Source organism: Quercus lobata, chromosome 1, assembly GCF_001633185.2.
Source record: "Quercus lobata isolate SW786 chromosome 1, ValleyOak3.0 Primary Assembly, whole genome shotgun sequence".
Classification (NCBI taxonomy): domain Eukaryota; kingdom Viridiplantae; phylum Streptophyta; class Magnoliopsida; order Fagales; family Fagaceae; genus Quercus; species Quercus lobata.
The window spans coordinates 47,692,289-47,708,934 of record NC_044904.1 but is presented as its reverse complement, the minus strand read 5'-3'; the positions used below and the strand labels follow the sequence as shown (position 1 = coordinate 47,708,934).

At 34.5% G+C, this 16,646-nt stretch overlaps 1 protein-coding gene across 1 annotated transcript; it reads left to right on the top strand.

Annotated features, from left to right (window-relative positions):
* Positions 1–7,578: 7,578 nt before the first annotated feature.
* LOC115991262 lies at positions 7,579–12,617 on the top strand. Its single transcript, XM_031114985.1, has 4 exons — positions 7,579–7,674; positions 8,452–8,996; positions 9,965–10,117; positions 11,870–12,617. Coding segments are annotated over exons 1-4 (1,140 nt in total). The 5' UTR covers positions 7,579–7,673; the 3' UTR covers positions 12,311–12,617.
* Positions 12,618–16,646: the final 4,029 nt, after the last annotated feature.

Genomic DNA, 16,646 nt, shown 5'->3' with positions numbered 1-16,646 from the left:
AGACTCTTTGCTATAAAATAATACATGGTCACAAGTTCCAGCAACATATTTAATTATTTTTTTGACAGCATTTAAGTGTGAAATCTTAGGGTTAGACTGAAATCTAGAACAAATACCAACACTAAAAAGCAATATCAGGCCGACTAGTAGTCAAATATAACAAACATCCAATCATACTTCTGTATAGTGTAACATCAACAGACTCACCTGATGGATCATTTGTTAGTTTTGCATTGGAGGACATTGGTGTTCTAGCATGGGCAGCATGGTCCAGTCCAAATCTCTTGACTAGATTTTTTGCGTATTTGGCTTGGTTGATGTAGATCCCTAAATCCATTTGCTTCACCTGTAATCCCAAGAAATATGTTAGTTCACCAACCATACTCATTTCAAACATTGCCTTCATTTCATCTGCAAAAGAATGAGCAAGAGAGTCATTAGTAGCAACAAAAACAATATCATCTACATAAATTTGAGCTACAACAAAACTATTCTTATCATTTCTTATGAAGAGAGTAGTGTCTGCAAATCCCCTTTTGAAGCCGTGCTCAGTAAGATATGCAGTCAATTTATCATACCAAGCCCGTGGAGCTTGTTTCAAACCATACAGTGCTCTCTTCAATTTATACACATCATCCGGTCTGTGAGGGTCAACAAATCCTTTAGGTTGTTCAACATAAACTTCTTCTTGCAACATTCCATTCAAGAAAGCACTTTTGACATCCATTTGATATAACTTGAAGTTTAGATGACTAGCTATAGCTAGCAATATCCTAATGGATTCCAATCTTGCTACTGGAGCAAAAGTCTCATCAAAGTCAATCCCTTCCACTTGTGTGTAGCCTTGAGCAACAAGTCTTGATTTATTTCTGATGACAGTGCCATGTTCATTTGACTTGTTCTTGAAGATCCACTTAGTTTCAGTTACATTCACACCCTTTGGTCTAGGAACTAATTCCCACACATCATTCCGAACAAATTGATGAAGTTCTTCATGCATAGAGTTCACCCAATCAGCATCTTGAAGTGCTTCATCTACCTTCTTCGGTTCAAATTGGGACAGACAGCATAAGTGTGTAATTACACTTAAGGCTTTTGACCTTAATCTCATATTGTCATTCAGACTTCCCAATATATTTGAGGAGGGATGATTCAGCCTTACTCTAGAGGAAGGACCTTTAACCAGAGATCTGGATGTACCTCTTTGTTCTGATGAATGACTAAACTCATGTTAAACCTGTTGAGTCTCATGAACTAAAGTGGATGGTTCAAGACTTGATGGCACAGATATTGCATCATTCAACACCATTAGCTCTTCATCACTATGTTTCACAACATAATCATCAGGGAGAGAGTCATTAACCTCCATTGGCTTATCTTGAACTTGAGTAGTACTTTTTGGATATGCTTCTAGACATACTTCATCATTGATCACAACATTTGAAGATTCCATGACAGTTTTGGTTCTCAGATTGTACACTCTATATGCCCTACTAGTAGAGGAGTACCCTAGAAAATATCTTTTGTCATTCTTAGCATCAAATTTCTCTAGGTGCTCTTTATCACGTAGAATGTAACAATCACTACCAAAAATCCTGAAATACTTGACAACTAGCTTCTTTCCTCTCTAGAGTTCATAGGGAGTCTTCTTGGAGTCAAGTCTGAAATACACCCGGTTTAGTGTATGGCAAGCAGTGTTAACTGCTTCTCCCCAGAAAGATTTTGGCAATTTTTTATTGTGCAACATCACACGTGCCATCTCTTGAACGACCCTATTTTTTCGTTCAACTATTCCATTTTGTTGCGGTGTCTTAGGTGATGAAAATTCTTGATGTGTGCCCTATTCATTGCAGAAAGTAGCTACCTTGGTATTCTCAAATTCTCTTCCATGGTCACTTCTGATTCTGGCTACCACTGTATCTTTTTCAACCTGCAATTTCTTACACAGATGTATCATCTTCTCAGGAGCCTCAGCTTTATCTTTTAAGAGCACAACCCAAGTATATCTGGTAAAGTCATCCACAACCACTAGAATATATTTCTTTCCTCCCAAACTTTGAACTCGAGCAGGACCCATAAGATCAATGTGCAGTAACTCCAGAGGTCTTGAAGCTTGAACACTAGCCACAGACGGGTGTTTAGATTTTATCTGTTTACCTATTTGACATGGTCCACATATGCACTTATCTATCTTCTCAAATTTAGGTAAACCAACAACAGCATCACATTTTGAAATCTTTTCTAACTGCTTATGACTTGCATGCCCCAACCGTTGATGCCACAAATCAACTTGATCAATCTTTGCACTAAAACACTTGTTGCTTATGCTTGGTGTCAATCCATAACAGTTGTCTGCTGTTCGTACACCAACACACATATAGTCACCTCCACCATCAAGTATCTCACATTCATGCTTAGTGAAGAGAACATTTAGTCCATTGTCACAAATCTGATTGATGCTGAGTAAATTTGCCTTTAGTCCATCAACATACCAAACATCTTTAAAGACCGGTAACCCTGGGATGTCCACAGTTCCAATGCCTCTGATGACAGATTTGCTTCCATCTCCAAAGTGACTGTCCCAATCTTTCCTTCAAAAAGAGTCTTGAATAATCCTTTGTTTCCTGTCATATGCTTGGAACAACCACTATTCAAATACCAAAGACAATAATCACGTGCCTTTAAGGCGATTAAGGCAGTATAACACAAATAATTATTACCACATATGATAAGACCAAGATGTTCAAGGAAAGATTTAACAAACTCAACAAGAGACAAATATACAAAGTAAGCAAGTTGATGAATAAGTAGAAAAAATTTCCAAAAATCCATACCAAAGTGGTCAAGGATCAGCTCAGTGATCAAAAGATCAACAACAAAAGAGCTACCCACTCTGATACCACTTGACAGTTTTTAGACCCCTTAAACAATTGATTAAACCTAGGTAATTAGTCAAGTTGTTACTTAGTCTAATTAAACAAGTCTAGGTTAACACAAAATAAAATATCAAATCATGCAAAGCAGCGGAAAATAAATAACACAAGATATGATCACCTAGGAAACCAAACCGGTAAAAACCTGGGGAGGATTTGACCTAGCTATCCTCAAGGTAAACTTGAATCCACTATCTTGAAAGAATCAAAGTTCATACAATAAGACTTACAAGCCCCTACGCTCGACTTCTTATTGCTACCAACCAGTAGAACTTACTGACACGACCACGTGCAAGCTCCGAATCCACGGACTCCTTCTTTCTTGGATTCCCACCAGCTACAAGCACACTCGCTTGTGTATTCTTTAAACTTTAATGGCAGCAACTGAATTGATCATCAAGGTGTAGATAAATTTTCTCCTTGAAAACCCTAAACTTGTGTAAAGGAAAGCTCCTCTAGATCTCACAAGAGATTTACACAAACCGCAAATATAAACAACACTAAAACGTGGCTAGGGTTTGCCTTTTATACTTAGGACAAATAAGAAACCCTAAAAACGTTTAAAACAAATAGGACTGAGTTGGACGAATCTGTAGAAAAGCATTCTGCCCGAGCTTCGATCGGTTGAGCCTAAGCTTTGATCGATCGAGCCAGGCCGAAAGGCACAATGCCTCCTGCTTTAACTCGATTCCAACTTTACATTGACACACAACTTTGAGCTAGCTTAAAACACTTCTAAATACATTGTTTTGATCATGGTTTGCCAACAACATTAGAGTTCTAAATACATAAAATCCTAAATTTTAGAACCCAACAGACTTTTTAAAAAAAAAAAAAAAAATCCAAAAACATTGAAAATTTCAAAAAGACAAAAATATTTTATTTTGTGTCTAGTTTTATTTTTTTTGAGGATTTCACGAATTATGATCTCTCTCTCTTGATTTAGAATATGCTTGACATTGTAGAGAAACTTGGATAGTATGTGTTATATTAGTGCTAAGCTATTTCTGATTTTGTGTAAGTATGTACTAGTTTGTACATGTACTCATGGGTTAATTAAGAAATTGATATTTCTTGTTTGTGTACCCTCTATAGCTTAGTTATGCATTGTCATGCATTGCATTTGCATTGTTCATTTAGCATAATGTGTGTTTTTTGTTTTTTGTCATAATTTTTTACCAAAAAGATTTTTGTGTTTTGTATTTCACATCTTGGATTTATAATTAAGGATTGGCCATATTATCTTTACATAACATGTTTATGTACCTTGTTTAACTTGGATGAGTTTCTTTTATTGCACTTTACTAGTTTGAGCTTTGTAGTGCATGTTTTGTGGGAGATGTTTATAGTTTTTGATTACTTTGTCTTGATCTTGAAGTCACATGTCTTTGACTGTCAAACTTGAACTTATTAAGAAAGGCATAAATAACCATCTTATCACTATTTACTAGCCAATCATAAATACCTTAGTACATATTGTAAGATTTTGTACTCGAGAAAATGTAGCACATGCACAAAAAGAAAATAAGGTGTAGTCTCGGTTTAAATGTTAAAATTGGTGTGTACATTATTGGACTATAATTAAATCAATCAAATAAAATTGATGTGTACATTATCCCGGCTATTTTAATAAGTTTTTGATTAAATAAAAATTGGTGTGTACAATATGATACAAATCAAGAAACTTACATAATTGCAAGCTTATTTTTTAGGAGATGTGAGAGTTATATGATGTCTAACTCTTTTGGTGATAGTCTCTGTTAAATTCTATGTGATGTATTTTGTAGAAATTGTGATTGATTTCTATTTACATATCACCTCACATATTTTTCAAACTTTTGCTAGTTGCACACACTACACAAGTTACTTTTTGCTAAACTTGGTACATTGTTTTGTATGTGATCTTGTTGTGGCCATTCAAGATTATATGTTCTTTGATTTTAATGCAAAATATGTTTAATGTTTGAGTTGTTGAGGACAAATTGATTCAAAAATGTGTTTTTGGAAGATCTGGGTTGAATACAAGTGTTTTTGAAAAACATTTCATCTCATACTCATGCATTCTATTCATAAAATACTATGCTTTGAGGAGTTTCTGCATAAAATTTTTCTGTTTTTCAAAAATTTGGTTTTTCCAGATTTTCGATCGATTAAGTGTGATTTTTGATCAATCGAAAAATTCCAGATTTTTCAAGTTTAGTTTCTGCCTGACTCGATTGGCATTTGATTGATGCTCGATCGATCGAAATTGAAAATTTTCAATTTTTAAGTATTTGACCAAATTTTTTTTCATGCATCATTTATGTTTAGGATTCACATGCATTGCATTGTGTTTTGTATCCATCTTACAGTTTTGCAGTCATATCTCTCATTGTTTTAACACATAACATGCATACACTTTGCTAAATTGGGTACTCAACTTGATTTATAAATTGATTGATTAATTTTTGAGCTATATACTTTTTAGTATATGCTATTTTTATGTGTGCACTGTAGTATATATTTTTCTTAAGAAATATGTTGGATAATCAATACGCTAATATTTTCTCTACTTATGCAACTATTTATGGGTCACATAGTGTCAAGTTTGTATTTATTTAAAGAGAGAATATTTTTCTTCATGTGTATCCTGAACTTAGTTTTTAAGTTTGGTTAGTGTGTTTTTCTTTTCCCTACCTCCTAAATTTTTCCCAAAACTTGTTTTGTTTTTTCTATTTTTATAGGGGGAGAAGCTTGTTTTTAACCTGTGTTGTTCATAGGGGGGGGGGGTTGTCTTTATTTTCTATAGAGTTGAATTGTTTTGTATTCCCTTAATTCTCTATTTTCTCTTGATTTTTGTTGCGTATGTTGGCTGTTTACTCTTTGTATGAGTTGTCTTTGTCAATACGTGACAAAAAGGGGGAGAAATAGTTGATATGTGGGAATCCTATTTGCTTTGTTTAGGAGGAGTTGAAATTGTTTGAAAGGGGGAGAATGTAAAATTTTTTTTCATGTATCTAACTTAGGAGGAGAGTTAGTTTACTTTTGTTTTTATTTTGTGTTTCATATTATTATTTATATGTCTTTCTTTTCACACATGCGGTGATGTGTTTGTTGAGTGTTTCAGGAAAGACAGGTACATTTTGATCAATATCTTCTACCTCTTATTGGTAACTTCTTGGTTAGGAGTCTTTGATTGGGATTTGTGATGTAATTGGGCATTTTATTGTATTAGGTTGTTTTTGTATTTGAACATTTCATTTTGTATGAAAGTTTTGTCAAGAATTGCTAAAGGAGGAGATTGTTAGGTTCTAAAAGTTTAGAACAATTGGCAAATCGTGAACACAAACTTGTCTAGATATAGATTTTAGAGTCTATAGGTATTATTAGACAGTGCTCAAGGTGATTCAAGTCAAGATTCAAGAACATACAAACTGCAAGAAGAAGATTTCATAATCTGTCTGGTTCGATCGATCGAAAGACAGGCTCAATCGATTGAAAGTCGTATCTGCAGAATTTTAATTAAGCCCAAACAGCAGTTCAAACCTATTAAGGATTAGGGTTTCAGATCTACTTCTCTCAGTATATAAAGGAAACTCTAAGCACTTTTTTATAAGACTTTTTAGAGAGAGAAGAGTGTGCATTTTTTGTATTTAGGGTTTTGTTCCTAAAAAACTCTCTCATATCTTCTACCGGTGTTATTACTTGAAGAATCTCAAGATCCGGTATTGTAGAAGTTGCTGCCTCCTCTAGTTATCAAAGGTGCTGATGATTTAAACCTTCAAGGGTGGTCTTGGAGTCACAAACAAGAGAGTTTGTGCTGCTAAACCTTTGAATGAGATCTTAAAGTCACAAACGTAGGTGTTTGTGTTTTGCAAAGGCCAAAGAAAGAAGGAGTCCGTGGTCTCGGAGTTTGCACGTGATCGTGTCAGTAAATTTCTATTGGTGGGTAGTAATAGGATGTTAGTGATCTAAGTCGCTATTGTAAAACTTCGATTCTTTCTAGTGGATTTCCTTTTTACCTTAAGGATAGCTAGGTTAAATCATCCCTAGGTTTTTTACTGGTTTGGTTTTCCTAGGTTATCATATCGTTGTGTTTTTTATTTTCCGCTGCTATGCATGATATGATTGTTTGATTGTGATAACCTAGATTTGGAATTTGGACTAAGTAATAATTTGACTAATTAACTAGGTTAATTCAATTGTATTTTAAGAGGTCTAAAAACTAACAAAACCTATTATATAGAGAACATGTTTCTCAAAAATATTATAGAGAACTTATCCTTGAGTTCGCCAGAGGCACCTCTGCTGTATGGTGGCCTAGTCTCTCTCTATCTATGTTTGCTACCAAATGTCTCTATTTGAAACTTCTAAGAAATTCAGGGAGTAAATTGACCAAAATAAAATTTCAGGGGATATCATGGCCACTACCCTAAAATTTAGGAGATCTCTTGGCATTTTTCCTCTTTGATATATTGGATTGTCATCAATTCAAATTTTTTCCTTAAAAAAAAAAAAAACCGTCAAATTATTGTTCATTGGACTCAAATTGAGCCCAATTATGGGCTGTGTTTCGGCCCTTTCAGATAATATGGGCTGAGCCAGTCCGACCCATTATTAACCCAAAAGCCCATATAACCAACAAACAGAGAGAGGGGGGAAAAAAAAATCTATAATCACTGTCCCTTTCTCTCTCTAGTCTCTGCTCTGGATCAGTTGCTGTCTCTGGAAGGATCTTCGGCTACAAAATCTCAATGATTCAGTAAGTTTCACTTTACAAAATTTCCCTTTTATCCCAAAATCAGACCCCAGAATTAGCTTTAAGGGAAATTTATATTTTTAATTTATATATATTTTTTTTTAAAATTTTAAAGCTTCTAAATTCTAATGTGAATTTCTACTGTATCTATCATATCATTTCATATGGAAAATGGGACTCTCTTTGATTTAAAATTCAATTGGGTTTTATATAGGAAAAAATGGATTTTTTTTTTTTTTTTTTTTTGGGGTGCTCTCATTCTGAGTCCAATGTCTCCCATTTTAGTGCAACATTTGTAGTTTCTGTTTTTGATTTTAGTACAAATTTATTTGGTTTTGACTCTTGAGTGAATGGTCTTAGTGTTTCCATTTATTTCAAAATTGGGTTAATGTCAAATTGTGGGGTTTTTATTTTTATTTTTTATGTTTGTGATAGCTTTTATGGCTGTGGAATGTGTATTAGCAACTTCAAATACTGATTCTGAGGGCCCATTTTGGTTGTGCGTGTGCTTGTCGTGAGAGGGACATAGAGAGGTCTTTGTTTTTATTTCTATTGAAATTGGTTATTGTCCAATTCTGTTGTTTTTGTGTTTATAGTCTCTTTTATGGTTATGCAATGCATGTTAGCCAGTCTGATTACCGATTTCTAAGATCCATTTAACTATTTAAGTCTATTGGAAATATGCGTGCGTGTGCGCGTGTGTGTGATGGACATGAGTTCATTTGTATGATCTTTGATATGAGGACAGAAGGTAATATCTCTAAATTTGGAATGTTACAGTGGATCCTGAACTTGCTGTGGACATTCAAAATGGGTTAGGAGATAATTCAACTGATATTGAGCTTGAACTTGGTAATGATGGCGCAATGATAGCAAGTTCATTTGAAGAGGTTTCTTGTCTTGGACAAAATGATGAAATGATTCATGAATCTTCTAGGGGGGGAGGAACTGTAGTTGAAGGAGATGAACCATATGTGGGTCAGGAATTTGAGTCCGAAGAAGCAGCACATGCTTTTTACAGTGCGTACAGCATGCGTTTTGGTTTCATAACTCGGATAAACTATCTATCTCGCTCTAAACTTGATGGATCTGTCATTGGTCGAACAATTGTTTGTAACAAAGAGGGTTATAGAAAAGCTTATAGGTGTGATATTAATAAGAAAAACATTAAGCCACGGACTCCCACTAGGGTGGGTTGCAAGGCAATGCTTTCGGTAAGAAAACTAAGTACTGGAAAATGGGTTGTCACAAAGTTTGTGAAGGAGCACACTCATGCGTTGACTGCAGTGAACTCTCAAAACTGTTCAATTATAAATCAAATTCCGGTGAGTTATTGTCTTCTTTTGGTTCTTTGAGTCTGTTGTGAGATAATTTCCAATCTACTATATGCACCATCTGAAAATATGATAAGTAGTACTGACTAAAAAAAAGAAAAAACAAAACAAAAAAGATGTATAGTACCTTTTCCCAAACAGTGTTTCTTTGTTCACCATTACTGCCCTTGACAGACATATTCGCTTGGACTAATAGAAATTCGGACTGAGAAGTTCTGCATTTGTCTCATTGGAAATCTGCATGAAAGCTTGTGCAGTAATATTCTTAGCTTGTGATGCATTGCAAAGTTAGACACTACAGCCCTTGGACTTGTAGGCAATTCATAATAAATAATATTTCTAAAAAATAATTCAATTCATTGTCCAGTAGTAGGGTTAAAAAAAAAAAAAGGAGAGAAAAGTTTATTTCAAGGAGTCGAAAAAATGTTCTCAGGTGACTAGTAAATCCTTTTTCTCTTTTCCTTGTTTAAATTTTTTTCTTTATGTTTGTCTAAGTCTCAGACTCTCAGCTACTATATTATTTTTAAGAACAATGCATCAAATATTTATTTTTTCCACTTTTACCACCTTCTCTGCCATACTGCTCTAGGGAATGAAATATTTTCTGGTGTCTTTTGTTTAAATCCTGTCAAAATAAATACCTCGTGGAACTTTTCAGTTTAAATTTGATCAGATGCTTGCTAATAAGGATGCTATGCCTATTAAGCAGTTATCTTGTAAGTGGGGGGAGTCATCTTATTCTCTCATTCCAAGTATCCAACAAAAAGTGATCAAGTGAGTCCAGTGGTACTAGCCTTAAACAGAGGACCTTGTAGGGTCATAGTTTGCAGATTGATCAGTCTAAAGTTGGTTTTGTAGATCAACTGAATTTCATTTGTATTATGCTTTTCTCCCACTATCTGTCCTCTCTTTTATGTTACATTTTTAAAATAAGCTTCTCCTTCTATATATCTTTGTAGAATGAAAACATGAAGATTCAAGAATTAACTCAACAGCTGCTCCTTGAGAGAGAGCGATCTGCTTCACTTAGAAAAACTGTAGACCTTCTGTTCAATCACATTGAAGAGCATACACAAGATCTGTCAAAAACGGTCCAGTATATAGCTGACAAGGTAAAGGAGATTGAGTCTGTAGGGAAAAAACCTCAAAATCTTTGATAGTCTTGGCATTGTAGTGAAAATTGTGTATATTTTATCACTTTAGCCTTTTGGTTTTTATTTTATTAAAATTTTTTAATATAATTATGCTGCAATCTTGAATATCTGTGCAGCTGGTTTTCTTGTGTTTCTAGTGTCTTCCCTTGATTTTTCAGTTGCCCAATTTTGCACACAATTGTCTGTTTGTCACACTGGAAGAGAGCAATGGCTGTTTGCTGTTTATCTGCTTCTAAGTATATCATACTATATAACGTGGCCTTTTCAGTCCTCTATTATAGTGTCTTGATATTTTACCATATCAGGCAAGGCAACTATGTGGGAAATTCATTGATTGGTAGCATAACATTTCGATGTATTCTCTCTCTCTCCCTCTCTAGTGGAGCATATATATTAGGAAGTGGGTATAGCTATAAAATTCCAATGGAGCAGTTTAATTTATGTATATATTGTTGGATTCAAGTGAGGCCTGATGTATTTCTCGTGTATATCAAGGAATATAATATTTATCCAGAAATAAAATCTTGTTAATGTTATACCATTCAATAATTTTTTATATTGTGACAAACCAGCTGTTGGTTTACAAGTTCTCCTTATATCTTTAGTGCTCCTCAAATATCAAGACTATCAATATAGGAAATCTTAGTTTATTATATTTCTCACACACACATAGAGATATATATTGATTGGATAGTAAAAGATTTGATTGATATGAAATTTGACGTGTTAAAACATATACCATGGCCTCCTAGGCATGAGTATAAACTGCTTAGCCCCTCAGGGGTGTAAAGCCTTTGGAATACTCGATTATTGGTTTTGACAGGTGGGATTAGTTGCTTGTAAGAGTTTGATTAACAGTGAGGATTATTATATAGTATGCTTTACGATGTACAACTAATTTGAGTAAAGTAATATGTCATCAAAAAATAAAAAAGCATATACTATGGAGAGTATATGTTATTTGATGATGGAATGAAGAAATTATTTATCCAACTAAAAGTTATTAAGTTGTGCAGCTTTGTCAAAAAATTATCATTAATCAATATTTTGCTGTACCCTTGGTTAGATTAAATCTCCTCTGCAGGCTTATCTCGTATGCCAACTTTCACAATAATTGGAAGTCGTTTACAATCAAACCCATAAGTTAGTTTGTTTAGTATAGTGAGGATTCAAGAATATAAAAGAATAATTTTGAAGACTTTACAGATAGATGTTCTTATGAGTAATGACCTTGATATTGGATAAGCTTGGTGGTCGTGGAAGGGAGATTTAATCTGACTGTAGGTTAAAAAAAAAAACACTGTTGAAACAAAAACTTCTTGAATGATTTAATTTTTTTAAAGGTGCAGCATGTATAAATTGGGCGTAAATCTATATATATGAAAAGATATTTGGCCTAACTATCTTGCCTTTTAGTTCTCCTAGTATCCTTGCGTATAACCAGAGGCTTGAGTTAATGTTATTTATACTATGGATTGGCTGGTTTGAGGGAAGAAGATTGCCACCTTTGTCAAAGCTGACACTGACAGTGAGGTGCAGCACCACAAGAATTTTACTTTCTCTGCAATATATCTTGAGGCAACTATGAATGTGGATTACATGCCAAAGCCTTAGCAATATTTTCTTTATTAATATAAAATTATTGCTCTGTACATTAGAAATGAGAACATATTTTCTCATTAATTCCATCAATTACATTGCATGATACAGTGGTCACTTTATAGTCTCACCAACTCTCCAAAAACAAATGAGATTAGGCTCATGGAAGTGCAGTATGTTGTGAAACAGTGCTGTCATTCAAGACATAAGCATGTGCTCAGCCGTTTCTCAAAAAAGAAAAAGAAAAAAAAGGCATGTGCTCAGCCTTCAAGGATTTTAATGATCAAATATCAGAAAAGGCCTATGAACCTCTTTGAGAAAGCATCAGCATTAAGAGTTGCTGAAGAAGCTAAAGGAGAAGAGGAAGATGACGAGGACGAATTTTTTGGGGATGAAGGTAGAAAGCTTGTTGCATTAGCATCTCTCTCTTCTTCATTTATTGTATCCAGCATCTTTCTTGCTTTGTACCTCATGACACTAATATATTGTGGAGGTGCAACCTCTGTTACAAACTTTGCTATTCGAGAGTTTGCCATCAAGGAGTTAAGTTGAAGCCTTAAACAAAAGGAGGGAGTGCTGTTCTTGTAGGAAGAGGATATGGTTGTGGATGAGCATGAACACAAGCTATGGGTGACATTTATAGGTGCATTGCCTAAGCTTTGATTTAGTCAGTAGTCCCAATCGGTTTCAACAGTTAGTGCCGCCCTTAGCTTTTGAGATTTATTGCATGGGCTTAAATCTTGATGTTTCCAAGACATTTCCAGGAGATAAGCTTATAGATGGACCATTATATTTTTATATGTGCCAATTTCTCTAAAAGTATGTTTCTGGGTATGTTCTATAGCTTCCAAATTTGCACTTTTTTGAGCTTAATCCGAAGCAGCACGTGTCAATGAATGGTTTGGATAAATAATGAGTCGCAGGATGAGCTACAAGTGGGTGTATGAGGTTGTTCTGAAAATGACGTTACCATGACTTTTCTTGACAAACCTTTTTCATTTTCCTTAGATAAAAAAAAAGGGGTCTATTTGGCCGCTTGCAGACTCATTTACTGTACTATGATGACAAAAAAAAAAAAAAAAAAAATTTTATGGAATAGGGAGATTCTAATCTTTTGCCCTTAATTTTTAAAAAATTTAACAATATGTCCCTATTTCGAAACTATATAGGGATATGTCCCTGTTTCGATACTCGATTACCTTAAAATCGAGTTTCAATGAAATACTCGATTCGTAGAAAATCGAGTTATGCCGAATAAAACTAAAAAAAAAAAAAAAGCATGGAACTCGATTTTAGGGAAGTCAAGTTCCAAAACGCTGCTATAGGGCTTTAAAACGCCACTATAGGGTTTAAAAACGCCACTATAGGGCCCCTTGAACTTGGTGTGGAGACTTATAAAAATTTTTTGCAGGAAAACGCCGCTATAGGGCTCTAAAACGTCACTATAGGGCCTAAAAACGCCACTATAGGGCACCCAGAACAGGGCGATTACACTTATAAAATTTTTTTGCAGGAAAACGCTGTTATAGGGTCTTAAAACGTCACTGTAGGGCTTAAAAACGCCACTATAGGGCACCCTGAATATGGGCCAATTATACTTATAAAAAAATTTGCAGGAAAACGCCGCTATAGGACTTTAAAACGTCACTATAGGGATTAAAAACGCCACTATAGGGATCCTTGTATATAGGGCAATCACACTTATAAATTTTTTTTTTGCATGGAACTTGATTTCCTGAAACTCGAGTTCCCTGGAAATTTTTTTTTTAATATTTTTTTTTTTAAAGTTTGATCGGGCATAACTCGATTTTCTACAAATTGAGTATTTAATTGAACTCGATTTTAGGATAATCGAGTATCGAAATAGGGGCACGCTCCTATATAGTTTGCAAACAGGGGCATATTGCTAATTTTTTTAAAAAAATTAGGGGTAAAATGCCAGAATCCTCTATGGAATAGCATTGAAGTTATAAAGAGGAAAGAGAGTGAAGAACATATTCATGAAAAGAGAAGGAGATTGATACGAGGACTTGGACAAAATTTGGCTATAGATTAGTCAATGACTACAACTCTATTTAGGGTGTGTGTGTTTGTTTGAGGTGATAAGGTGGATGAAAAACTTTGAAGAGAAAATGAGTTTGTGTGTTGTTTGGTTAAGAGTGGGGGAAAGAAAACTTTTATGTGGGGCTTAAGCATTTTTCATCCGGGCTTACACAAAATTTCTTTTTCCAAAATGGAGAGAAAGCTGGGTGGAGGGAGTTTGATGGTAAAATGACAAAATTACCTATGTGCCGTGCACATAGGCAAAGTCTAGTTGCCTATTTTTTTTTTTTTCCTAGGTGTGGTGCTTTGTTTTCCTTATGGTTTCCTAGGCAACATTGCCTCCTCTTTTTTATTATTTATTATTTATTTTTTTCTTATGATTTCCTGGGCGTGGTGCTTTGTTTTTGTTTTTGTTTAGCTAGAAATGATTTTTTTTAATAAATTTGGGTGATTTTTTTTTTTTTTTGGTTGCTTATCACTTTTTTTGTTTTAATTGGGTATCATTTTTTAATAAGAGTATATGAGTAAATTTATACAAAATCATTTTTTCCATCCTTTCATTTTTTTTTACTCCCAACCAAACAAAAATGTGGGAAATTGAAATTTTTTCTATCCTCTCACTTTTCCATCCTTCTAACCAAACACACCCTTAGTATCTTTTTAGTGGGTGTAAATTTTGACAATCTACTATTAGATTATATTTTCTTACATTCTTCATGCTTACAAAATTTTGAGAAAATCAAAGATTAATAGTTATGTTATCAATCAAATGTTAAAAATATTTGTAGTATAAAATTATGCATAAAAATAAGTTTATGAATCAAATAATAAATAACATCTGATTAACACGAAATTTGACATTTGCGTTAAGAACAAAAAAAAACATATTATTCAATTGTTAAATTTTCAAAAATCTGTTCCTAAGATGATATAGAGAATTTTTTTTTCCTTCTTTTAATCGTACATATGTTTTAACTGCCTAGATGGTTATTTTATTTAATAGCTTTTATTAAATAAATAACTAATTATCTAATTGGGTTAACCTTTTGGGCCAACTTAATTGGATTTTAGTGTGTGGTTTAGGATGAGACCAAGGGGACAAATAAGACTCTAGTTCCAATGGGTTTTGGGCTAGCATCAACTCTTGACAAAGGCCAAAGTTATTATGGAAATAGAATTGCAATCTAGACCTTATTAATAAATTACATCTCAAGACTCTAATATATATCATTTGACCCCTCCATGAAACATTTATAGTGAACATAGTCAGAATAAACTCACTTTGTAAACAACTATTTTATTCTTTGAGTTTCCTGTTTAATCTTTTAGTTATTTATATATTTTATGAAATATAATTTCATTATATATAAATTTTAGTAACTCTTTACTAAAATTACCTTCTTCCAACTTAGTGAGGCGAGTCACTTGGAGTGGCCATTTCTTTTTGTGGTGGGATATCAACCTTAGTCAAACATCTTCCATCACTTTGTTGAACCCAAGTTGAGGTAGGGACGTGCTTACTTTGTCTCGGTGGTGCAATGGTGCTTGAAAAGGAATCATTCTTTATTAAGTTCATGTCCCAAATTAAAAACTTCTTTCATTTAGATGTTCTTAAGAAGATCTTTAAGTCCATTTTAATGAAGGCCCAATTACAGAATTCACTCCCTTTCCTCTCATGGGCCTTGCCCCTTGTTTCATTGGGCTTGGTCCATTTACAAAGTACTCTCATCTTTCACTCGTGGGCTTTCATTAGAATGTGCTTATAGATTTTCAACCATTTGTCTCAAATATGGGCGAACAATGTATTCATCACCTTTGGGCTCTTCATTTTCATTCATTATCATCACTTTTTTTGAAGTAGCCTTCTAGCTATAATACATTATGGGCTTTCTCTCAAGACCCATGAGTCTCACATCATTTTGGCCTTTTCATACAACCAGAAGGCCCAAAACTAGAGAGATTCATTTGACTTTGTAGGATCTTGGATGCTAGGCTTATAGCATATTTGTTACCTTAGACCCAAGACTTTGTTTTTCAAAAAGGCCTTGATTTGGGCTTATGATAGCAAATGGGCTATGGCCCTATGAACCTTTCAAGTTAGGACATACCTTTGGGTTTAGGGACAAGACTCTTATATATGAGATACTTCTTTTCTTTTCATCCCAAAATCTTAGGGTATGTCATAACTCTTGGACATTTTATTTGTCTTTTAGAATTAGGTGATCATAAGATATATGGTTGAACAAAAAAGAGATATAAAGGGTACCCTCTTTTGATAGGATCTAGGATCTCTTTATGTGTGGGTAAGCTCCTTAAACCAAAAGGGATAGATCAATAGGTCACTCTTTACTAGGTGAGCCATTATTCCAACCTTGAGCCTAAGTGAACCCTATATGGATTGGTGTCAAACTTTTAATGTACTTAAAGCCCATCATAGGCAATGACACAAATTGTTAGTTGTTGGGATGAAGTTCAGAAAGTATTGGCCCTAAATAGAGCCTCCACTTTCCCACTAATCACCAACCATGGCAAAGGGCTGAGTGAGAGTGTGTGCAAAACAATATTAGAAGAGCCTTTATTAGGATTAGGGGATGGAACACATTGGAGTCAAACTTCTCTGTCCTCAATGGAGTCGCCACTATGGGCGTAAGTGCCCGCGACGAGTGATTTTCTCATGGGAAGTACGCCTCAGCCTAGAGCAGACCGGACAGAGGGTATAAATGGAGTTGCCACCTAGATTAGGTCTAGGAACCATATATGTAGCGCCTTTGTGGAATGTTTGATCTTTACCAAAACACATGTCCAAAGTTTAGGTATGGGGATGGGAAGGTGTTAGGTACCTAAC